General features: G+C 41.1%; 1 protein-coding gene across 9 annotated transcripts in view; it reads left to right on the forward strand.

Moving 5' to 3' along the window:
* Nucleotides 1–26,410, forward strand: part of KCNMA1 (potassium calcium-activated channel subfamily M alpha 1) — a 748,747-nt gene that overhangs the window by 404,789 nt on the left and 317,548 nt on the right. For 8 of the 9 annotated variants that reach the window (XM_043476447.1, XM_043476438.1, XM_043476446.1 and 5 more), the window contains exon 4: nt 26,273–26,366. In XM_043476447.1, the coding sequence (XP_043332382.1) occupies nt 26,273–26,366 (94 nt within the window). Of the gene's footprint in view, nt 1–22,893; nt 22,898–26,272; nt 26,367–26,410 lie in introns of those variants that run through there. The other variant, XM_043476439.1, reaches the window with a different exon arrangement.

Genomic DNA, 26,410 nt, shown 5'->3' on the forward strand with positions numbered 1-26,410 from the left:
TCACAGTATTCTTGTTGAATTTATAATAGGATTTAGTTTATAAATCAATTTGATTTACACATAATTTTCGGCAAAACATCTGCAGCATAAATTGAGGTGCACCGCTGTACTTCATACCACTTTTTTTTCCTCATTTTGTTTTTCATTTTCTGCTTTGTTCTGTGTCATCCTTAAGTATCTCTGTGTTTTCATCCTTACAGTTTTGGAAGACTTCATAGCAAACCCACAAATTAAATGTAGGAAACCCAAGAATGGCCAGAAACAATCTCCATAATTGAATAAGTGGATCATAAATGAATCATAATTCCCCTTTCTTTATTATATTCCAGTTGTTGGAAAGAGAGGGTCAAGGAAAAAGTGAGGGGTGAAATGATGGAGATTGATCTGGCATCTACATCTCTATGTATACATGCTCAGTCACTTCAGTCATGTCTGATTCTTTGCAGACTGACTACTTATGGACTGTAGCCCACCAGTCTCCTCTGTCCATGGTGATTCTCCAGGCAAGAATACTGGAGTGGGTTGCCTTACCCTCTCCCAGGGTTCTTCCCAACCCAGGGATCAAACCCACGTCTCTTGCATTGCAGGTGGATTCTTTGCTGCCGAGTCACCAAGGGTGCACCCTCTATAGCCAGTACTGAAAAAGGAGAGTTTATTAAAACATCAATAACAACAGCACAAGGAATGCCTCTGCTCTCAAGGTTTTCACTTTAAACTTTTCATTTATGATGCTGCAGCAGAGAAAAGGCTTAGACACAGGTCTTAGAATCCTGGCTCTGCAAGGTACTAACAATGGAAATTTTCCACAGTCCATTTTCTTGTGTAAAATGAAGCATAATGCTTATCCTGAAGGATAGCTGTAGAAGATTAAATGAATGATGTGTTCAAAGTCAAAGTCACCTACGAAGCCAGTGTCCAGCCAGTAGCATTCGTTTGCTAAATGTTCTTTTTTCTCATGAATGAGTTCAGAATTGAAATTATACGATCAGGAAGTAAAAATATGATTTTGAACTCATGGGAATGGGTGAGGTCATGCAGAGGAAAGAGGAAAAAGTGGCCCAGAGTGGAGGGAGGAGGGTCGCCGACATTTAGAGGCTCGGAAAAGTAGGAGCAGCCTGGATGGGAAACTGAGAAAAGAACTTGACCCAGGAGGGTGGGATGATGGAAGCCAAGGGATGTGAGTGTTTCAGGGAGGAGGAGATGGTCTACTGCCAGATGCTACTAAGACATCAGGGAGGACTGGGGTCCACAGTCATCTGCAGAGTTTACTACACGGGTGTCATTGGTGTCCCTGACAAGGGCAGACTTAGCAAGTGGTAGGGAGAGGGGGACCAAGATGGAGCTCTTTTGGGAATTTGTCTGTAGAGACAATGAATTGAGAATCTGAGTGGGATGTGGGCTCAAGGGAAGTTTTGCTTTATGCAGTGGAAGATAGCTGAGCCAAGTATATATTTGGGTGCCCATGTTCCAGTAGTGAGGGAGAGATGGCTAAGGCAGCACAGACAGAACAAAGCTGAAAGAGCATCCAAGGAAGGTTTGGCCTTTTGTAGGAGCAGAGGAACCTGCTCCGCTGAATGAGAAGGCGAAGAGGAGGGACTGGGTGCCTGTGGGTGCAGGCGTGGAGGGCCGCTGGTGGGAAAGAGTGAAACTTGACCTGATTTCATGTATTGTTGTTAATGACAACATGAAGTGAGACCTTCAGTTGAGGATAATGGTGCAGAAAAGCATATGAGAAGTTACAGGGGGAAGAGAAACTATGAAATAATGGGAAACTGGGAAACAAACCATTTCAAGAGAAATAACCATTTGTCAGTTAATAATGAGTGTCAGTGTGATGTATGAGATCATGAGTGTAAAGTGAACCCGGTCATTTCACTTGTGTAGTTTTTATCCAGGAAATTTCAGCTGCCCAGGAGCCCGTGTAGAGCAGAGGAAGAGTTAAGACCATCATGGGGAGGATTTTTGTTATAGATGGAGGGTGGCTGCACATGGTAAGGCTGGATTGTGGAAATTAGGCTAGACGAGGTGGGGCATGAGGTGAGGCAGGAGCGAATGGCTGGCCAGGGGTTGGGGGTTCGGAGGTTTCCCTGAGGTTGAAGAATGATGTCAGTGGGGACTCTTGAGTAAGTGAGCCCAGGAGGTAAGAGGTTGGGGTTCAGGTATCAGCTATACCGAGGCTGCTGTCACTGGCGAGGTCCGGAGCGGTGTCCATGGGTTGGGTGGGGGGATGCAGTACAGGGAAGGGTCACAGGTGTGAGCACAGCAAGGAGCTGAGAGGCTAGCTCTTCTGATGACCCATCTGTGTCATAATTACAGGAAGAGAGGCAGTGGCATGAATGGGGAAGACTGTGAGCCAGGAGTTGGGTCTTTTAGTCACACCCTTTGGGCCCACTTGTAATTGTGTGTGCGATCAGGATACATTTTGCCACCCTGTTTCTTGTGCCTTGAATACAACTTCAAATTTAATATTGACGTACAGGAATCAAAGTTCAGAAATTCAAGTTAGTCCCTTATAGCTTCTATTTTAAGGGTGATTGTTTGGGTGACCTGTCCTTAGAGATGTGAGTACTTCTACCCTCACACGAGCCTTCTCCAGGCCTCTTCTGCTGCTGCCTTCAATTTGCATAGAACATAAACATCAAGGATTTGATTAAGAAGAGAAAGATGAATAGAAAGTGCAAGCCCAGATGCTGAAAGCTACCTTCCTGGTCTCCAACCTCAGCTGCATTCCACGCATGTAGGACCAGGGCTTTTTGCTCTTTTGCAAGGTGCCCTGTGAATCAGGCCACATTGTTGCACATCATAATTGTATCATTGCATGTCATAACAATGGGATTTCAACAGTTATTATTGTACATTCTAATTATGTGATTACTCAGGCTTTCACCAATTATGTAATTAGATTTAATTACACCAATTGCACAAATAAACGATAGTCAACTACAAATTACTTAAAATAAAATCCAGAACTGTGCCTACATTGGCAATTGCCCCAAAAACAAGACAAGAAAACAAGAGAAGGAAGAAGGCTTATGAAACCAATTGGCAAGTGAAAGGAACGATGTGGTCGGGATAGATCTTTGAGAACCGTGGCAGGGCAGCACCTTGTTTAGAAATTTCCTGTCTATTTTTCTTCCAGCAAAGTGTGGTGGTAAGAACTAAGGATGTCAAAAGCAAGAATATTTTTCTGCCTCTGCCATGTCTTTTAAGAGCAAATAGTTTTTATTTCTTTAATAAGGAAAGGGGGAAGGGGAGAGAGGAAGAGGGAGCAAAGAGGTGGAGACTGATGAGAGAGAGAGACTGTAGCAACTTTGACATTTAGTGATTAAAAACACTGCAGTGTGACTTAAAGAGCCCAGAATCAATAGATTTGAGCAATTCCAATTTGTTATTTGAATCTTACCTTCGTCCTTACCTGCTCCATTCTGGCATTTTAGACTTTTGCTTTCCTTCACCCTTGATTTTGTTTCATCAAACTCCTCCTGAGGTTGTTATTTGAAGTTAGAACTTTAGGGACAGGAGCCTGGTTGTTTCAAGACTTGTGAGCCAGAAGTTAATAGAGGAGATAGCCTATATTTGGAATATGGATTATGGAATAAATATAGCACTCATTATCATTTTTCATTTGCCTTATCTTGGGTTTTTGGGTAGTTTTGAACTGGGGTGCCGAGGTTGACTTGAACACTGGGTGCTGTATCACATGGGACCAGCTTTCTTTCTATGGAGACACCCCAGAGGAGTGGCCATGTCTGAAAGTAAGTTTTCTCTGGCTCAAGTCTCAGAGCCAGAGGAGAGAACAGTGATAAATGTCAGTGTGCCCAGCTTCTCCTGTGCCCAGGAGAAGTGCTACCCTGGTGCTGCTAGAGAGGAGAGGCAAGGAGTGCTTTGTGGAGGTGGGAACTGCTCCCATCCGGGAAGGTGGGCTCGCCGCCTTTGTGCTCCAACAAAGAGATATAATTGGTAGGTGCCATTTAAGCACATATATACTTAGGGAAAATTATCTGCTGGGCTTGGCTAAGTACTGCATAACCACTGAGCACCAGGCTTGCTTAGCATCTGCTCTGGGATCTTACAGTGGTCGACAGGGTGAGGATTACTTCAAACATACACATAATGGCTGGTGCATGTAGTTGACACTGCTATAAAAATAAGTCTTAATGCTATTGCGGGTCAGACTGGGGGATCAGTGTGCTGGGTTAGCTCTTGCCTGTGCATTAAAAATGAACAAACTGCATAGCTAACAGTAGCACAAATGAGGAGGGAAATGTGCATTTATATATAAACAAAGGCATATTCATGCATTCTCTTCTCTTGTGGATTCTTCTATGGAAGCCTTCATATATACAGTGGAATCTAAGGGACCTTAATCTAGACACATTCATCTGTCCTTTGGTTTCTAGATAATCCCAGAAATGTGATTTACTTTCTGTGTGACTGTGGTGGGCATTCATTCCTGCATGGAGATTTTCTAGTTTCTAGTGTTAGTGCAATTCTTTGCAACCCCATGGACTGCAGCCCACCAGGCTCTTCTGTCCATGGTATTCTCCAGGCATAAATACTGGAGTGGGTTACCATTCCCTTCTCCAGGGGATCTTCCTGACCAAGAGATAGAACCTGGGTGTCCCACATTGCAAGCAGATTCTTTACTGTCTGATCCACCAGGGAAGTAAGTTCAACCCTCAGCTACGGAAAGGGCTGTATAGTTATGTTGTAAATGAAGAGAATGGAGTCATGCTTGAACTTTGGAGCCCGGATCTCTCTTCTCCATCTCCCCAAATCCACCAGCTCCAATAAGGTTATGGCAGTGTTGATCATCAAGTTCGCAGCAGTGTAGTATTCTACTCTCCACTCTCAGAAACTTAAGTCTGTGAAATGGAAGATGTCCTGATATTAAGCAGCCAAAGCTGTTTTCTAAATGAAAGCCAAAGAAACATAAGCTGTTTGCACAAATCAGCTTGCCGAACTGTCATAATCTGCATTCCAGATTCTTGGCCCAGGCCTGGCCACTCCTGGTTTGTTCTTCTAACCAGAAATGCCAGTGCAGAGATTAAAGTGTGCTGTGCTGATGGCTAAAGGCTTGAGCAGGAGTCAGCATCACAGTCTTACAGAGACTGCCCCACCTAGGCTTCTACCGGTTGTATGCAATTCTGGGATAATGGGCTCAAGGGAAGAGAATCTGCAAAAAGGCATCTCACAAGCATAGAAGCACCACACAACCTTAACAGGTATCAACAAAGAAAAGAAGAGAGGACCGCCCCCCCCCCACCCCCATGGCCAGTCACAAGGGAGCACCTATTCCTCCAGCCAATACATATCAGATAATCAGGGAGTCAGTTCAGTTCAGTTCAGTCACTCAGTCATGTTCGACTCTCTGTGACCCCATGAACTGCAGCATGCCAGGCCTCCCTGTCCATCACCAACTCCTGGAGTTTACTCAAACTCACGTCCGTTGAGTCGGTGATGCCATCCAACCATCTCATCCTCTGTCGTCCCCTTCTCCTCCAGCCTTCAATCTTTCCCAGCATCAGGGTCTTTTCAAATGAGTCAGTTCTTTGCATAGGTGGCAAAAGTATAGGAGTTTCAGCTTCAACATCAGTCCTTCCAAAATCAGGGGGTCAGGCACCTACTTAGCTTGTTGTCATTAAGGGATTCTGACATTAGTCCTTATATTCTCTCTTTAGGCCTGTAAGTGGTTTCTGTATTTATTGAGAACTTACTATGTGCAAAGATAAGCCCTTGACAAACTGATCTCATTGTATTACTCAGTAGCACTATTGTGATGTTCTCTGTTTGACTGATGAAGAAAGGGAGCCTCACCAAATTTAAATAACTTGGTTGAGGTCACCCAGTTACTAACTGGGACCAGAATGTGAGCTCCTGGTCTGAATCCAGAGTTCTTTTTCTTAAATCCAAGATGATACATCCTTTTATATGCCAATATCTGTGGAATCCTCGATAATTCATCATTGTAAGCATACTTTCAAAGTGTGGGAGATTTGCATGGATGGGTTCAAATTTATTTTGGGACACTCCTTTATTAATGAACATAACAAGACAATCTCTGGGGCAGGCTGGCAATTTCTTCTTCACATAACCTAGGAAAGCAATTGACAAGGATATGTTCTGTTTTGCCGTCCAGTGGGACTGGAAGTATATAGTTAAGTGTAAGTCAAAAATTAGATGTCAAACATCTTTCCAGGTGCATATATTATGGCAATTTCTTCTTCACATAACCTAGGAAAGCAATTGACAAGGATATGTTCTGTTTTGCCGTCCAGTGGGACTGGAAGTATATAGTTAAGTGTAAGTCAAAAATTAGATGTCAAACATCTTTCCAGGTGCATATATTATAGACTGTTAAATTATCAAGAAACTCCTTATGTTGGAATGAGAGATGAAAATCCTTTGATGTGGGTACAAACGTCATATATACATGGGAAGTGAGGTGGCAGCAATCTCATGCTAATAATCACGGTGTGACAAGGGAAACACTATCATTAACCAGAGACTTAATCTCTTTGAGGTTGATCTAGGACTTCAGTCCCCTCTCCCTCTTTCTTCCTAGCTCTTACTCTCCTCTTCTTTTCTTCACTTCCTGCTTTCCTCCCTCCCTTTTTTCAGTCCTTTAATTCCTTCCTTTGGACCTCCGTTTATTTGTTTATTCATAACAAAGTTTATTGAGTCCTACCATGTATTATGTTCAAGGTTCTGTTCGGGTTCTGCTGAAGCAATGAATAAAACAAATACATTTCCTGCTTTCATGGAGCTTGCATTTCAATGACTGGACAAAAACATGGGGCTTTGGAGAAACAGAAAGAAGATGCTTATGATTGGATCCTAGTGGGCAAGAGAGAGTGATATGTGGAGTAGGAAACTTGACGCAGAAGCAGAGGGGGTCCAGTGAGCAGCGAAACCTACCCAAGGCAGATGGAGGCTTGGTTCCTGGCTTCACATGTAACACCTTCAACAGAAGTGAACTAATGAGTGTTACTAGGTTCCAGTGACTGTCTAAGTGCTTGTCACATTTTAACTCATTGAAACCTTACAACTCCATTCACCAGGTTTTAAAACATCTCTACTAAGTTGAAAAGCAGTGAATTCAATGTCAGATTAATAATTCTAAAAATCCTTTTTATTGGATTAACAGAGTTAGGACACAATGACATTAAGGTTTTTCTTTTTTAAACAGTGGTGATGCTGTTCTAATATGATGGCCTTAGCACTCATATACACATACATACATACTTTTTTTTTCAATGCAGAGAAGTATTTTATACTTAATGGGATTGGTTTTAAGCTTTAAATTAAACTAGTGTTCTCCCTCTTTATGGTGGAACTCGCTCACTTGCAAATGGGTTCACTAAATGGATCCATTTATTGTGTTTGCTCTGTTCACACTATGATATCATGCTGTTCATAGTTTTGTCTGAACCAAAGTGGTGTTTTGATTCATAGAATTTTGTTGCTGCTCATAATAAATGAATATCATATCTTTGCTTTGCTACTGTTAGCTCATGCATAACTACAGATTGTCTTTAGAATTGCTTACACAAAGCACAATGTTTCAGAAGCTAGTGACAGCTTAATTTTTTTTTTTTGTCAATCTCACATAATTTTAGAAGATAATCCTGATTTTTTAAAAATCCATTTACTATTCAGGGAGAGTCATGGCTAGAAGGAGCTGTCCATCAAAATATATGCTGATTTGAGAGGACAAATTAAAGGGAAAGTTAATGTTAAATGATTTGAACACTTGGTTCAGAGACAGTCTCTAAGTGAACCTTTACCAGATGTGCAGTATTGAGGAGTAGCTGTGATAGGCCCCGTCTTCATCGATGTAAGACTGTATTAAGTGTTACTGTATTTTTCAAAGTTTAGAATGCATTGTATTCAGCAATACTTGAACGGTAGAGCATGTTCTTGCATATCCAGTAAGACTGGTCTGTTTGCAAGCACACCCTTTGGGTTCAAATTCTCATCTAAACTCTTGCCACCCACCCCCTCCCCCCTGCCTCCCCCTCCACCACGCTTTGTGTTTTTATGGAAATTTGTGTCTGTTGTTACTGCAACACTTTACTGGATTCCTAGAGAAGTGGATCAGACAGAGTGACCTGCATTGACATCTCTAGATTTTCAGTTTATGCTGCTAATATGCTAATGCCAAGCTTGGATCACCTTCTTAATCTAGAGCACAAAAAATAGACATCATGTGAAGAAAAGGAAGAATAGTGAATTGAGACTCCAGTCATCTCTATGTATTCTTTCCATCCTGGCCTCCCTATGACAGAAGACAATCCTTCTTTAAAGAGAAAAATACCGGTTCATTAGTTTGAGAGAAATGAGGTTTAATCTGGCATTAGGCATTTCATTTTGGGATGCCTATGTGACACAGAGAAATCATAGTGCCCCAGTGGAGATCCTTCCCATTATAGGATTCAAAATCTCCTGTGACCCGCTTGGAGCTTTGGCTTTTCACAGCTGGTGGGTCAGTTGGCCTCACTGAGTGGTGAATCTTGCTATCTCCAAGACCATTCTCATCCTAAGGCTTCAAATCTCCTTATACATCTTAGGGGAGATAACCTGTAACTCTCCTGGGACATGGAAGGAGCCCATAAATTAGTCTTTTGAGGATACTGCATCCACTAGGCATTGTAGAAATATCATGGCTACAATAGTTATTGTCACATATTTAAGTTCTCAATCCATATGGGAACGCTGGGCCCATTTAAAGTCAAGTGAGAGGTTGGGATTTCTCTAGAAGGCTTGGCAACTCCTCTAGGTGCTAATGGGTTGTGATCAATTGTCCCCAGATCCATCCATTTCTTTGTTCTATTCTTCTCCTCTTCCTTAAACATTTGTTGAGTGCCTACTTGGGCACTCTGCTAGCAGGAACACAGACACAAAAAATGACCCCACAGTTTCTCTTAGGGAACTCACGATCTATAGTAAAGAAGGGAGAGAGATAAGAAAACAAATAAATGACCACTGAGTGAGTTAGGAGTGCTACAGTGAAAGCACCCATAAATAACGGGAAACCCAGAAAATGGCTAACCTCCTTGCTGGTGAAGGAGGGATTACAGAAAGCTTCCTGGAGGAGGTAACCACTGAGCTGTGTTCCAAGGTGACTGAGTGAGAGTTTTCAAGCGAAGAGCATAGGCGTGAAAGAGAAAGTTGACTTCACCAGTCCATTCTTTCTTAGCTGACATTCATTCTTATGGATGCTGGATAGTTCTGTGAGCCTTCTGTCTTCCACTGGTTAAGAAATTCTTAAAAAAAATATATATAATGCCGTTAAGATAAGACCTTCTTCATAGTAGGAGCTTCTGGCTCCTCAGGGAGTGGTTTGCATAACTCATTTATTTCCAGTTTGAGCTGTTCTGATTGTTTGTCTTTTAAACAACTAGGGGAAGGTAGAAGTTTCAGACGCTTCATAAGTCCAAACCACCTACAGGTAATAACAGTGTTAGGTTAACAGCAGGGCCGCATCTTCTATTTCAGGAAGGATTGAATTCCTCTTCCTGGATATTCATTTGTGAGGCTTCAGTTCCAGGAGATTTTATTCTTTGCACGTTTCTCCATTTTTCTTTTGTTTTAGAGAAAACGTCTTAGAAAGATAAAACAGATGACATATTTCTTGAAAAGTCATTGGCATTTTAAGGATCTATCTTTACTGCCTTACTTTGGCTTGACTTTACTTCCAGTAGAATTACCTAGGACATCATTTTGGTAGATAGAGTAGATAGTTACCCTTGGGTGACTTGGAGGATGCTGCAAAAACCTTTACTCCAAAATATCTCTCTTTCTAAATTGCGATTTAGAATTTTATAATTCTACAATTATAAATTCATTCTTAAAGTATTTTAGGTTATTTTTAAAAATCTAAGTATCTCTTCATAGATCTTGTTATATGTTCAAGCTAAATTTAGAAAAGGCAGAGGAACTGAAGGTCAAATTGCCAACATCTGATGGATCATAGAAAAAGCAAGAGAATTCTAGAAAAATATCTACTTCTGCTTTATTGATTACACCAAAGCCTTTGACTGTGTAGATCACAGCAAACTATGGAAGATTTTTCAAGAGATGGGAATATCAGACCACCTTGCCTGCTTCCTGAGATATCTGTATGCAGGTCAAGAAGCAACAGTTAGAACCAGATATGGAATAACAGACTGGTTCCAAATCGGGAAAGGAGTATGTCAAGGCTGTATATTGTCACCCTATTTATTTAACTTATATGTAGAGTGCATCATGTGAAATGCCGGGCTGGATGAAGTGCAAGCTGGAATCAAGATTGCCAGGAGAAATATCAACAACCTCAGGTACACAGATGACACCACCCTTATGGCAGAAAGTGAAGAAGAACTAAAGGGCCTCTTGATGAAAGTGAAAGTGGGGAGTTGAAAAGCTGGCTTAAAACTCAACATTCAATAAATGAAGATCATGGCATCCAGTTCCATCACTTCATGGCAAATAGATGGGTAAAAAACGGAAACACTGACAGACTTTATCTTCTTGGGCTCCAAAATCACTGCAGCTGGTGATTGCAGCCATGAAATTAAAAGATACTTGCTCCTTGGAAGAGAAGCTATGCCCAATCTAGACAGCATATTAAAAAGCAGAGACATTACTTTGCTGACAAAGGTCCATCTAATCAAAGCTATGGTTTTCCCAGTAATCATGTATGGATGTGAGAGTTGGACTATAAAGAAAGCTGAGCACTGAAGAATTGATGCTTTTGAACTGTGGTGTTGGAGAAGACTCTTGAGAGTCCCTTGGACTGCAAGGAGATCAAATCAGTCCATCCTAAAGGAAATCAGTCCTGAATATTCATTGGAAGGATTGATGCTGAAGCTGAAGCTCCAGTACTTTGGCCACCTGATGCAAAGAACTGACTTCTTGCAAAAGCCCCTGATGCTGGGAAAGATTGAAGGCAGGAGGAGAAGGGGATGACAGAGGATGAGATGGTTGGATGGCATCACTGACTCGATGGACATGAGTTTGAGCAAGCTCTGAAGCTGGTAATGGACAGGGAAGTGGGGCATGCTGCAGTCCATGGGGTCACAAAGAGTCAGACAGAACTGAGCGACTGAACCAAACTGATCTCTTCATATCACCTTGTACCATAATTAAGCAGGTTTCAATTATTGGCTCCTTAGTATGGGAAGTATTGAGTTCCATGAAGGGAAATGAGAATGAAAAAAAACGAACAAACGGATAGCTTAGTCCAGGAGCAGCTTTAAGTAGGGGGATCATCGTAACATCAGCAGCATCACTCAACATAGCTCGTCACCCAACATCTGCTTACCTGAGGAGATTCCTGCTGGTTAATCTAGGAGTTTCCTTATCACATGAGTGAACTATATTTATTGAGAGTTGATTTTGTCTTGAGGGATCGTCTGTGAATATTTTCCTAGTAGATAAACAACATCTCTGCCTCAATTGATATTCCTTTGAGAAAGGGAGGAAGCTAGTTAATACTGATTGGCATTGCGAGCTTCTCTTGTACCTCTTTTGTATCTTTTGGAATTGAACACATTACTACACAGATAACAGGTGCCAAATAAATGACTTCTAAAGAAATCAGTTTGTATATATTTTTTAAGGGTCCTATCACCATAAATAGAATACCTGCTTGATACCTGGCTAAGATAAATGTAAGCAACCAAAATAACTGATTATTTTGCTATTATAACTTGATTTTGAAATAGTTTCAAGGAGTTGAAAAAGCAATACAAAGTTACTATGCACATTTCCTCCAATGAGAGTACCATATATTGAGTACTATATGTTACTTAGCCATAGTATGTTGTTAAAACCAGAAAACTGACATTGGCACAATATTGTTAACTCACATACTACCTTTTTTAGCTTTCTACTGGTTTTTAGAAACACTTTTTTTTCTGTATAGTTTGAAGATATTTTATTGCATGTTTTTATATTTTAACCTCTCCAGTAAGAATACAGAATTCTTTCTTCAGTACAAAGAAATGCCATTGTGAGACTTGAAGAATGCCAAACTTGAAGAAAAGATCAATAAGTTGAAAAATATACACCAACATTTTCATAAGGTCACATTACTGAATTTTAAAATGGTACTTATTTCAAAATGACAGATTGAGGTTAAAAATCTCACTAAAAACTATTGTAATTCAGTTGACCACTTGTGAATACAGTATATGTGGGTTTTTTTTTTTTTTTTTAATCACTTTCTTTTAGCTTCTCCAAATAACACCTTGGTCACTTCTGTTGATCAAGATGGAAACTTGCTATCTACGGAAAAGTTTTTCTCAGAGCATCATGTTCGTCAAGTTCATCTGATACCACAGGTGGATGGGTGCATATGGATATGCACACAGTTATCACTACTTCTTGGCAGGAACACAGGTTTGGGCAGGAGCAGGTGAAGCAGAGATACTGAGTTGCTGAGGGAGATGCTTGGGAACATGGGTCGGAGCTCTTATCTCTTGTGGTTTTCTAGCTGGTTGCTCAGAAATTTGCTCAAGAATGTTAATTCTGGGGAGGGGATTGTGTAGTTTTCTTATTTGAGTCAAGACAGCAAGAGGGAAAATACCACTTTTGATAGTATACTTTCCCTTTAGAAACATCCCAGGATGTTCGATGCTCACTTAACTTTCTTGTAGAAGGATTGTGGGGACTCAGTACTCTTAGCTGATGAAGCAGAAACAGGCAAGTTTTGTTTATATACTGTTGTGACCATGTGGTCATGCTTGTCTGGTGGATTTTCATTTGTTCCAAATTCATTCTTATTTGGAGTTTCCATGAAGCCAGGACAGGAGTACAAATGCTAACATGAAGAAAATGAACCCTCTGCCCTCAGACTTGTGAAAAAGAAAACATGATTAGCTAAACTCACAGTAAAAACACAGACCTATCACATTATCTTTTGAAATGAGGTCATGGTCCAGGGGCTGCCCCGCTTCAATGCCTTCCCAGCTGCATTTCCTGAGTGTCTGCTAAGAGCAGGGTAGCAGTTACTTTAGAAAATATCAGTCTGTGTCCCTAGAACCAGCAGAGTACAGGTCACAGAAGAAGAACCTCAGAGAAAATTGCCAAATGAATGTACGGACTATTATAGTATTGTTCAAAACTGTAGTGTTTTTTGAAAACATTCAACTTAAATGTTCAAGTTTGTAATCAATAAAAGGGAATAAATTGTGAACAAGTGGAAACAGCTACACCTTGAGGCATAAGGAGAGGTGCTGGGAGGAAAATGGATTTTGTTTCTACCGGCATCCATCCACACATTCCAGGGATCCTGGCGGACGTCCAGCTCTCTCAGCATGTGAGATTGAAAGCATGCCCTGCCCATTCATGGCTGTGATCACAGGTGCAGGGAAGGTGAAGGTTGAGCTCATATGTCCAGGAGAATATTTTAAGAGGACTACTATTTCTGGTCAGAATCAGGAGAGAGAAAGTGTGAGCTGGGGCTAGATTGCACCATCTTTTGAGTTGTGTTCAATCTCTGTTCATTCCTGTCGCCGTGGCCTTGATATCAGAGAAGGGTATGATGGGCTCCTGCTGAGTCAGTAGTATTTTTGTTTCTTTAAAAAGAACTTTAAACTTCTGTTTTTATTGTTTTTGCTATTCAACTGATTTTGATAGAAACACCTTTAGGACCTGTAACTAAGGTTCTGTGAAATGATTAAGGTATACATGGGGTGAACTCACTTCTGACCTGTTATGCATGCTGAGATGATGAAAAGATTGCTCCCCTTGGGAGTGGGTTTAAATTCAGGCTCAGAGGTGGCTTCTGGGGGTCATACTAGCATAGGATTACCTACCCTTGCACCAACCCAAGTTTTCATAACTGTTGGGTTCCTTCAATATCATGCTTCGCACTGGGAGTCACCATGAACTCTGTAACTAGTATGTTAAGGATGTTGGCACTTAACCGTCTGTATTTATCTGACCAGCTCAGCTCTGATTCTGTAATGAACCGTAACCCAGGAAATCATGGTGTGTATCTTCTTGTAACGGATGCCTTGCTTCTCCTGAATTTTCAAAGCGTTGAATTGACAATTATGGATGATGTTAAAGAGTCTAATGAGTTATTTGTTCAATGCAACATACATTATAAAAAGACCTGCATATATTGGGTGGGCCAGGGACACCATCTCATCCGAGTAACAACTAGTTCTGTCCTCACCTTCCCCCCTCCGTCTCTCCCCTCCTTGTCCCCAGAGCTGCCTCTCCTCACGTGTAATGCCAGTGCTCTGTACAGTGTTTTGTTTAGAGTGGTTTGAACATTTTTCTGCCTGTGTCTTTCATTGCTGAAGTAACTCACCTCTCTCATATCGACTCTTACCCAGGAGCCGCACTGCAGACTCTTTGATGTAGGTCTTTTCTGCATGGCAGCTGAGGCCAAGCTGTGATTTTCATTGCATGATGCAACCTCACCCTTTCGGTTGTCGCCTCCAGGTTAACCAGATCCTTTCCCCGCACTGCCCATGCATGTCACGTGCTTCCCCGCCAGGCCCGGACCTGAATGTAGTAAGCACCGGGCACATGCATGGAATCAAAGTGGCGAACACACTGATACACTAAAGTCCTAGGATCTAAGATTCTCTTTGCCTGTCATTGAGGGCGCCCAGTTTGCTGTGATATCACAAAGGCCACTCAGCCCATTAAAAGATCAAGCCTAGAAAGTTGGGAAAGAGAGAAATGAATCTTCTGTTTTTAAGGATAGGCTGAGCAAAAGTTAACGACAGAGAATTTAGAAGTGAGAGTCATTTTTCCAAATAGCATTTTGCCTACAGTCCTGCGGATGCCCACCTCTGCACGGATGTGCCCAAAGTGACCAGAGTTACAGTACCTTATCACATCTTTCTGAAGACTGTTACCTCATTTGCTTTTGCTTAGATCTAATCTTTTGCTTAGATCTAAATTTATATACCTAATTTAAAAAGTACCTCTTAAGCTACATGTCCTGGGGAATGGATCATGGATCTTTCTCTTAGATTATTGTATTAACAGGAATACCACTAATTCAACTTTAAAAGATGTGAACTGGTAGCATTAAAAAGGACTATCATAGCCAGTGAGGCATGTTGACATTGCATTTGCATTATTAATTAGTAATTGCAATCATTTTCTCTCTTTGAAATATGTTTTTGCCTTAGGGCTTTCTTTAAATGTGTTCTTTTTTTTAAAAAAAGCATGTTTTATTTCCTCTTTTTTACTCCCTTTTATTCTCAGAATGGACTTTTATAAAGCATACTTGTCAGGAACTGTTTTCTTACTAGAGTTTTTTGTTATTTTATATAAATAGAGACATTTTAGATTACAATGGCTGTAAATTGAGTAGGATGACAGGTGGGCATTAGCAAACTTCTAATAATCCTAGGGTAAGAAGAATAATTCCTAGAGATTCTTGGCAGTGCTAGCTTGGCAGCACCCCTTAGATTAAAACTATGCACTGAGCAGTCATAATGACACAAAATTGAAGGCTTTGTATCTTGTTTTTAGTTTTCCCTCATGAATCGTGAGTTCTTTATATCTGGGGGATTTGGTAGATTGAAGCTGTTACCATACTTCTATTTTCTCCTGTTTTATTAAACGTATCCCAGTCACCCGATATAAATAGACTTTGCTTAGAATTTCATAACATGTCCTTTTGGTCACCAGTGTAAAGGTCCTTTGAATGGAGGCATGTCCCTTTCTGGAAGGAGCTTAGATGGCATTATTGTGCAGACAGACCTGTGCAGAGCAGGTGATGCTGCCCCCAGCATGTTGAAATGCTCTCACTTGCCCAGGGCTTTTATCTGGGGTTTTGTAAATGAAACAACTGATCCTTCTTTTCAGGTTCTTCAGCAAAGAGACTGATTCCTCTTTCTCTGAAACCACAGTGCTTCTGGATAAAATGAAAGAATTTCTGAAACCCAACACAGTGTGAGGATAAGTGGGTCCATTCGTGGAGACAAAGGAGAAAATCATAAGCAATCAGATTTCCAGGATCTTCCTGAGTCCTTCCCAGAGATGGTTTTACAGTGATGGGAAAACAATTCTCGAGGAAAAAATCAAAGATGTGGCAATATAATTGAAAAGAGGACCTGCAGAAGGAAGGAAGGAAAAAGAAACTTCACCCCATAGAGCATGGCATTCATGATATTCTTTACTAAATTTGGATCCAAAATCATGGGGACACCATTGATTGATATGATAGAGCTACTTTTTTTTCTGAGGCATGAGCAGGACTATTTTGACATATAAGTCATTTCCAATGCTAACTGGAAATAAGCAAGAAAGAAAACGAAATGAAGGAAAAGAAATATTCTGAGAGAATTTGTTTTCACGAAGTAGTTAAGGATAGTATGAACGAGTATATACTTGAAGACACGGTTATAAAATCATGAGTTAACAAGTTACCATTTTCCTTGTTAGTGATGATGATTTGTTTCTAAGGCAACTTGATATTCTATGGAGACGTTGGTCTCCATGGCCCAGGTCACTTTATGACATTCCTAAGGAATGACTCTTCTTGCTTTGTACTCAGCAGACTCAAGGCTTCTAATCGGCAACATCTCAGACTCTGCTTTTTGGCTGTGAGGCTGCTGGGCTCTCAACAAAATTCCTAAATAGGAATACTTGCGAAACTTTCATGCCTCAGCTGTCAGCCAAAGACAGAGCTAAGACACAGCTATTTTATTTCCTTGTAATAAAGGTATAATTGTTCTGTATGCCAGATGTCAGAAAGACTTGTACCAGGTCTTTCTCTGTGTCTTCTTAAAAATCAAACACCAAAAAACAAATGAAAGAGAAAAAAAAAAACAACTCAGGATATCAGAAACAAAGCTATCATCATTATCCTTTGGCATCACTTAAAATTCATATGTAGCTTTTAACAAATGGCAGGGTCCTGGTGTTAAGGATATATGTTATGTGACAGTGTTTTCTAGTCTTCAAAGTCAAGTTGCAGGTAAAGGGGGCAGCTGTTTCTTTAAATAATTATTTTTTCTCATTACTATCCCCCAAAGGGCCTTGGGCCTCCAACAGTTTATGCCAGGGAGGCCCTCAGTGTTGGCATTCTTCATCAGGGTAGCCCTTTGCATGGAACCACTGAGGGGCGTGCTTGCCACTCTGCTTGGGTCCCGATGTGGCTGGGGTGAATAGCAGGGTTGAAACTGTGGTAGGTCTTTTAGGCTGCCGATAGAATATTAGATTTTGTCAAAGAGAATAGGAAAGGGAGCTGTCTCATGCATCCTTATTATATGTATCAGGTGAGACTGCCAGGCTGGTACCCAGCACAGGCTTCCCCACCCTAATCCTGGCAGGTAGACCCATAGCAAGGAGGCATTGCCAAGGTCAGGCTGTCCAGGTGCATCACGATTATGTCAGGGAGGAAGACGGGGATGGAAGCATATGGCATAAGCTGAATAAGTAGGAGACAAATGAGTGACCAAGAAGTGCCTAGAAGAGTCTAAGACAAGTATAAGAAGAAGGGTCAGAGAGAAGAATTTTGACATCTATATCCAATAATAGCCCAAAGAGATTCCACGATGAATTGAAAACCTGTTGTACTGTGGAAGTCCCAACCCACCTGCTCAACCTTGCCCTGATGAGCCAGCTTTTGTAAATAGCGAGCTTATGCTTTTTCTAAGAGACTTTTGACAATCCGGAGAGCTGCTTCTGTGGGCAACCTTGAGGCTGAAGTGCCTCAAGACTATCCCAGGCTATTCTTTAATCTTGCTCTCTCTTTAAGAAGCAGGCACACCAGACAACTGCTCCCCGGTGTCTCAAAGCTGATGATTGGTTATTACTAGTTAGAAATGATTGTTTATGGGCCTCTTAAAACATGTTGAAACGTTTAACATCCAGAAAAAAAAAAAGGCATTGGAGGCAGAAGGCAGTGGTGGGATGACTGCTTGATTTTTCCTTCCTCAAGTCTAAGCTTTTGTAGACGTGAGCGGAATAGGGCTCCAGGAGTCAGAGGTACTACTGCCCATCCCCTTTCCCCTATGTCTGAATTCTTTCTTCTTTCAGACCTGGGACTTCTCTCCTCCTCTTTCTTATTCCTATTTCTGATCACCTCATCCAGGCTGTCTGGTGTTGTGAATGGTCCCAGAGTAAAGTTGGAGTTGGGTAGAGAGCAGCTGTGGTGCTGGAAGGCTGTGGATACGTGCATGAGCGTGTGTCCATCCACGGGTACCACCCCACACCTGTGCGTGGTTCACTGACCTGGCCCTTGAAGAACTCTGTTTTGTAGTATCTGTGTGTGTCTCTGTGCACCAAGGGCTGTTTCAATCATGTACTGCATCACGTCCCTCTACTAGAAAAATAAGAGTTCACTGCAGAGGAGCTGACTCGAGTCAGTGGAGGTAGAGAAGCAAGGGAGTAAGAATCATTCGGTCAGCCTGCTCAGACAGTTTGGTGAAAACTGAAGCAGTGCTCATTTGGCAAGACTCTGTTTAACACAGTAGCTTAATTCTGATTTATTGCATAAAAGTTTCTGGCAAATACAAATAGTAATTCCACCCTGGTAACAACTGTGATTGAAATAATTGTAGTCTGTAAATAAACTGCAGAAAACAAGCATTACTGGGTAGGTTGTCTTGGACATCATTTTGAGAGTCCAACACCAAAGAAATACATAATCTTATGTACGTAGAATTGGAAGAGATATTCAGAAGACCTATGACTAGTTCAGCCCCCTACCTTTCCTCCAGATCCATGCTAAGCCATCCAGGCAAATTAAACTCTTTCCTCTGCTCAAGACCCAAAAAAAGGAGAATACACATGTCCTGTGGCCCCTTGTTAAAGTGACTCATGGTCTTCTATGCTGGGAAATCTTGGTTAATTATTTAGAATTTATGAGACTTGTATGACTGCCTTCATGGAAATATCTTTTTCCTGGTGTTTCTTTTTTTCGATGTTACCCAAAGTTAATGTTGTAATATATAGAATCACACCAGATGTCAGCGCACTGCAAATCCTATTGGGCATTTGAATTATATTGCAACACCTGATGAGGCAATAAAGTAGATCCAAAAAAATAGAGTGTGAAATAACTAATTCTGTCTGTTTTTGTTCATTTGGATAATTGCCTTTTGGGGCATTTTTCTACAAACACTTCCTATTATCATTATTACTATTATCTTTGTTTTTAAGATAACTATCACTTATTCAGTAATTAGTCTTCACTCGTTATCTGATTTCATTCTCACAACAGCCTTTGAGGCTTGTGCCTTATATCCAGCTTACAGATGAGAAAACCAAGGCTTGAAGAGGTCAGATCATATGCTTACCATTCTGTATGTAAGTGAGAGTTGGTATCTTAACTCTTCTGTTGAAGTCTAAAACTACCCAACTGCTAACCACTCTTGAAGTCAACTTGTAATGCCCACGTTTCACTTCTGATTTACTTATTTGAGTGCATTAGTGGATTAGAAGACAGGAGAGATGAAGAGGAGAAAGAAAACCTAAACTCAGATAGCATATTGAAATCTTGTGAGATAATTCAGAAGAGCTTGCAAGAAAGTGACAGAGGTTTCCTGAAAACAGATTGTCTGTGTGTTTCATTGAAAAATCCAGTGTGTAAGGAACTGACATGTTTTGTTCCCTCCATCAGCAATCTGTGTCACTTCCTTTGTCTCCTAGAAGAATGCTTAATTATTAGGGCTAATCATTCAGGTAGGCACCCTGAGCCATACAGCCACTCTGAAGTCTGCTGCTACCATTGTTCAGGGCTCTCTGATCACTCAGAGCTCAGGAAGACAGAGCACGTAGCATTCCAGCGAGTAGTGAGGGTTTATATACTACCTCTCCATTTGTTCCAATTCATTTCAACATGACCCTAATGAGGCATATGCTTGTGGCTGTTGGATTACATCTCATCAATTGAGCAGAGGCATAATTAGAAGCCTGCTGCTGTCAGAAAGATTAATAGGCCGGTTGATACAAACCCATAACCGAAGATTTCCCAACAAAGCCATTTAACCAGCTGGCTTGAGATCATGGTATGGCAGTACTGCAAGTAACAAAAAATGTTTTCTGTGCTCATTAGAGCCATTGCAAGATCTAAGAAAAGTGTTTTAAGATGAAACAAAGGGCATATTCTGATGTTATTATTATTGTTAGTATTGATGAATAAGTGAACACAAATTTACCCATCAACAGTAACAATATCTTAGAAGATAACAACTTCAAGATGTTCGATGATAAAGTCACAATGATGGTGAACAGAACAGGTCAACTTCTGTTTGGTTAAACTCATGAAAACTACACAACTTACTGAACACGTACCCCAGCCAGTAAAGACACCAAAGCACCAAAATTGGAAAGATTAGCTCTTAAGTACATAGCTCTGTTAAGGCAATTAAAATGGGAACACTAAGAAAAGCAAACAGATAGAAAGCCCTCAACTTGGATCCATTCAAGACCTGGGCACTCCTGAGGTGCTGTCTAGTTTAGAAAACCATGTTCTACATAAAGATTCTTGCTTTATCATTGACTAATAAGTATTATACCATTCACAAAATCCACTATTGTTAGCTTGCAAGAGACCTAAAATTCTTGCAAGAGACCCAAGGCACCAGCTCATGGTAGGAAGAGCTTTGGCCTGGAGCATGGTAGAAAATAAAATAAGAGATGTAGGCTGAGGCTGGGTTTCAGAGGTTTTTCTCAGCCAGACTTCGAGTTGATGCATGAGGCAGGAGACAGCCACAATGGTAGGTGAATTTTAGGTCTCTTTTGTGAGACCTAAAATTATATGAACAATAACATTGATTTCTAATTTGGAGTATATTGTAACATCTGGCCTCCCTTTTAAAATTTCTTGGTCTCAAATATTCTGATTAACTGGGTGCTTTTATTTCTATTTTGTGGGAAAGAAAACCAAAGCATTTTACTTATCCCATATATCTTAACAATACTAAAAAATCTCAGTTCACTTAGATTTACTCCCTCTTCATCACAGATAGGTTTCTTAATATCCATGGCTATATGATGTAATTTTTCTATATTTTGATCCAGTGGAATGCAAAACTTATTCATTGTCTAATCCATGATTAGAAGTGTTAACAGTGTCTAAAGATTATCATCCATTGCTGTATACTTTCTTGTTCTCCTAGAATAAGAGAGGCTGAGAGAAAATTGTGGTATCCATCTTTAAGAATATGGAAAACTAGGCTTTATTTCTCTATAGGCAGAGGAACTTACCTCAGCAGTTAAGGTCAAGCTCCATGACATCACTACTATGCAGGGTCCCAGGAAGGACTTTGGGGGATTAGTAATATCTCACATGTCAGTCTTCACAGAGGAGGGTTAGATACAGTTTGGACAGTTCAGCTTCCTCTGAATTTTCCCAGAACATTCCACAAACACATACATGTTTTTCTAGGGCAGTTTTACCTCTTCCATAAATCAGTCACACCCTCATTGTCAACCCCTCTTGATTTATATAAGCTTCATGCCAGGCCCTATGGATAGCAGATACTATGTCTTATGCTTCTTGTTTCCTTTCCAAGGATATTGCAATTGTTCTGGAGAAGGGAGGTGGTATGGCAGAAGGGATATTGAGATTTCCTATCCCAACTCTACCACATAGCCACATGATCTTGAGTAGGTTTCTGGGCCTCTGCTTCTCTGTATGAAAAATGGGGAATAGACCAAAATATCTGCTACTTGATTTTGCCAAGTTGTGAGGACAAGTGCAATAGTATGTGTAAACGCTATGCAATTGCCAAGTATTATATTGAGTAAGAACCAACATTCCAAAGCAGTTTAGAATTCCTTACTCCTAGTGCTATGAGAATTCAAGATGGGAAAGTTCAGTGAGGACAGAAAGCCAAGGCATGCCTTCTGGTTGGCCTTGAAGACTGCCTGAGATTTGAACTCAAAGAGGAAGGAGCATTTGAAGAGTTCACAGTAAAAGCATAGGGTTAGAATTAGGAATATGAGAGTCATATACATGAAGTGATGAAGGCATCAGCTCATGGTAGGAAGAGCTTTGGCCTGGAGCATGGTAGAAAATAAAACAAGAGATGTAGACTGAGGCTGGGTTTTAGAGGTTTTTCTCAGTGAGACTTGGAGTTGATGCATTAGGCAGGAGAGAGCCACAATGGTGGATGAATGACACCTTTTAATTAAATTAATCTGGCAACATTGCAGAGGTGAGACTAGGAGGAGAGTCTGGAATCATTAAGCTTATTGTATTAATTCATGTCTGCACTTCTGTGGGCCTGAACTCCCGTGGTCCATAATCCTGGTGGGAATTGAGATGATGTCATCCAATTTAAAAAGGGACTAGCCACAAGAGTGAGGAGAATGTAAATGTTGGAAATTATTTCCCAAAGTGCTATTTTGTTCCTCAGCTAGTCCCTTCCCTCTCATGCGTTGTTTATTAAATCATTTCGAATGTCTGCTGCTGCTGCTGTTGTTCCTAAGATGCTTAACATTTCTTTATCTCTTATAAATGACAGTCTCCATAACCTCTCCCCATCCAGCCCTCATTATTTTTCCTTTTAATCTTAAACTAAAAATGTGCTCCTCAGGCACTCTCTGGTTGTTAATTGGAATGTCATTGGTGAAGCTTGCATGGTGGCATTGTATTTATTGGATTGGCCAAAAGGTTCATTTGGGTTTTTCTATAAAATCTTACAGAGAAACCTGAATGAACTTTTTGGCCAGCCCAATAATTACTTCCCTGTATTGTCTTAATTCCGCTCCACCCCCACCCACCTTGTTCACATCTGAAACTGAAAGTCTCCTTTTAACCCCTTGATCTCAGCACTTAGTTAAGTAGAAGGCAGGTGGGTGTCCAGGGATGGGCCCAAATGCTTAATCCTCTTTATTCAGGTCTGAATGGGAATCACCTCAAGCAGCAACACCTATCCCTAATGTGTAGTTGCAGGAGAGTTCTTTAAGAGCTGTGATTCTCAAAGTGTGGTTCCTGGATGAGCAGCTGCATCTGGGAAATGCAAATTCTTAGGGTCCCATACCAGACCCACTGGATCAGTAGCTCTGAAAAATGGGGTCCACCAGTGTTTTACCAAGCCCTCTAGGTACATGCTGAAGTTTGAGAAACACTGTTCTGGGGAAATGTTTTGAAAGGTTTGGGCAGCCAGGCTCAGAGACTTAGGAAAACTCCTAAAACTTCTAGACAAGGAACTCTTCTGTTTTACACAAAAAGGAAGAAGAGTTTATATTTCATTCTCCATTCTACAATGAGCATTAATCATTAAGATAAAGTCTCATTGGGAGGAAAATAAATCCTGGCCAGTATGGCCAACCCTTTTGTTGTTGAATTCTGCATTTTCTTTTTATAAGATCAATGAACTTCTCTGTGGGTTGTTTCCATTTGAGGAATGAAATGATGGGGCTGTAGAGTCTCTCTTTGTGGTCTTTGACTGTATGAGTCCGTGGACTAAAGGCACTCAGAGGATTTATCTCAGAGGGGATCTTGATAAACAGTTCTGATATCTCTTGAGAAAACTAAGCAGGAGATTTCTCCTTGGTCTCTCATGCAACCAGGAAAGAGCTGAGAGGGATAGAAAATAGACTCTCTGACCACTCTGGTCCTATCTGGATTCCAGGGGCCAGCCTCTTCTGTCCCAGAATTTCCTGTTTCTCTCCTACTTCATCTTAGCAGAGTGGCTCATATTACTGGTGAGCTTCAGCCAGAGGGAAAGCTGCCAGCCCCAGCAGCATAATTTACTCCCTTTATTATTTCAGCTCAAAGTATAAGTCTCAAGGAATGATATAAAAGGATGATTAAATTAATTCTCTAAAATTCTGAAAGACCAAGAAAAAGTCTATTTTGATTTCAACATTGCTTTCTGTAAATCAGAGTGTTGTAGAGGTATATTTTTCAGCTCAGTGTACTTTACCATCAAGCCCTCTTATTGCTGCCTTTGGGGATGGGCAGTATAGGAGGGAGCAGCAGAAATGACAAGGAAGGCAAGGGATAATGGAAATTAGTTGCTACAGCCCAATTCCTTATACTGTTTTAATTATCTGCTTCCATTTATGTTGAACCAAAATACCTTCAGTGATATTGAGCTAGCATCTCTTCCCCCACTGTTCCATTCTCTTCCACAGCCTAGCAAATACTTTCCTACTCAGTGTGTTTCAAGGTTACTTTGAAATTGACACAGAAGCCATGGAAGTAATAGGAGTTAAGGAACTCACAAGGACCCCCAAATGTGCCACCAATGACTATTGTGAGGGCAATAATTAAGGTTATCATTTGGCCTTGGTGAAGTTATAGAGGGTTTTCCATAGCAGACTTGGGACATCTCTGTCCCTTTGATTAGATACACATCCATCTTGATGTGGACAAGTTTATAATACACAGCTAAGTCACTGCTGGCACAAGGGAAGACATGAGTACAATATTGTATTTCCCTGCAGGATCCTCCCCCATCCTCAATCTCTCGCTCACTCTTATGCACACACCTACATGCACACATACACCATTTACTCTTCAGTATTTTGGTAGCACATCATACCTGTGGCTTACATAGTATAGAGATGCATGGTCTCATCACTTGGGATCAATAGTGGACTTCTGGTCAACCTAGTTCATATACTTCTTTCCACTGCACCTAGAGTAGCAAAGAACTCTAACACTTGTGGACCCCGAGGGTCTTGTTCTTGAAACAAAACAAAATTCCATCATAGATTGAGGATTGCAGAAGTGTCACTTGTTAACTCCTGTCCTAGATTCTCCTTTTTTCACTGACTCTGAGTGAGGGAGCAGGCAAAGAGCAGTGGCAGGCTATGGTGTTCAGTCTGTTTTGCTCTTGCCTTCTTTCAGCATTGGAGTAAGCAAATTCCATGCTATCTTTCCTCCCACTTTCCCTTAGTGAAAACCCAATACTTGCCATTTCCTTTATACAAACGGTTTTCACTGTTTATTTTTTGTTCAGTCTGCTTAGTTTGTAAATGCAAATGTAGATTCCTCTTCATGCTTGTCTGTAGGGTTTTCCACATATCTGTGATTTGGGAGATGGCAAAGGGCATGTTTGACTTGTAATACAGATGAAGAATGAATAAATCCAGTGCATGTAACACGATCGGAGAGTCCCACAGACTAAGTCACCCTGCCTTTAAGTGGGCCCTGCATATCTGTACTGCAGATTCCTGCCTGTTGAACAACCAAGAATTGCCCTTACAGAAGTACAACTATACTAACTGGTATTGCACACAGCAATTTCCAACGTGGTGATACTTGGAAATCCTCCATCCTGCACCTCTCAAGCTAGCCCTCTCCCATCCTGGAGGTCCATGTTGCTTCCCATCTGGGGAAAGTATTTTACTTCTCCCCACCCTCCCCTATCCTTTCCCTCACCACACCTTCTTGACGTTCCTGGCCTGAGTGGTACCATTGGCTTACTGATAACAGTGTACTGTAAATTTTCATTCACAGCTTTGAAAGGCTTATGAGGCTTTCCTACTTCCCATACAGCCCAAACTTTGGGACTTTTCACACTCTGGTCCTCTGATCAGTTTGGTGCAGGAAAGCACACGGAAGCCACGTACCAGTTTGTATAGTTGTACCTTTTGAACTGCCTACTCGAGCAGAGTGTGCTGGGGTTCGCATTGGCTGCTTGATACACACAAGGGCAATTAACCTGCATGCCAGAAAATAAAAATTAACCCTTAGAGTACTGCTTCAATTGATTTAATGGTCTTGAATTCTACCAGTTGGGCAATGCTTCTTTCCCCAGATCAGAGTGCTGCATATAAGTGCATATTTAGTTTCACCAGAACATCCACCAGGATCCTCTCCTCCATGGCTTTCCTGAGATGCTCCTGGTCCTTTATCATTAATCAACCAATGGCTTTTAAAAGGTCCAAAACACAACCACTGTGTTTAATTGAAAGTGGACTTCATTTCTAATGTGCTGGAGAGTGGGAGGGACTGCTTTTAGCTTAGGTTTGTGTCCTCTCAAAGAAAGAAGTCAGTTCTTTAAGGGTTAATATGAAATTGAGGAATTTGGTGGTCTCTTCTGCTTGTCCTTCCTTCAAGGTGTCTGCATGATCCTCTTTAGATTCTTAGCTCAACTGTTGAATGATAATGGAAACAAAACATGTATCAAATGACGAAAACAAAGAACAAAAGACTGTATGGTTGAATGGAAAGACCCCTTGGCAATGCTTGCTTGATAATCACAGGGGATACAAAGACCAAATGTTTTACTTTTTGAACGTTCATTTTGTCCTCTTCCCTAAGCACCGTCACTGCACAGCGATGTGGAACACGTAATGATGCTTTTCATTTACCTCTTGCTTTTCTCTTCTTCCTGTCTAATAGCCCAATAGAATCCTGCCAGAATTTCTACAAAGATTTCACATTACAGATCGACATGGCTTTCAACGTATTCTTCCTTCTCTACTTTGGCTTGCGGGTAAGTTTGAACAGCACTGCTTGGTATCACAATGGAGCGTGTGA

The sequence above is a fragment of the Cervus canadensis genome, chromosome 8 (genome assembly GCF_019320065.1).
Source record: "Cervus canadensis isolate Bull #8, Minnesota chromosome 8, ASM1932006v1, whole genome shotgun sequence".
NCBI lineage: Eukaryota > Metazoa > Chordata > Mammalia > Artiodactyla > Cervidae > Cervus > Cervus canadensis.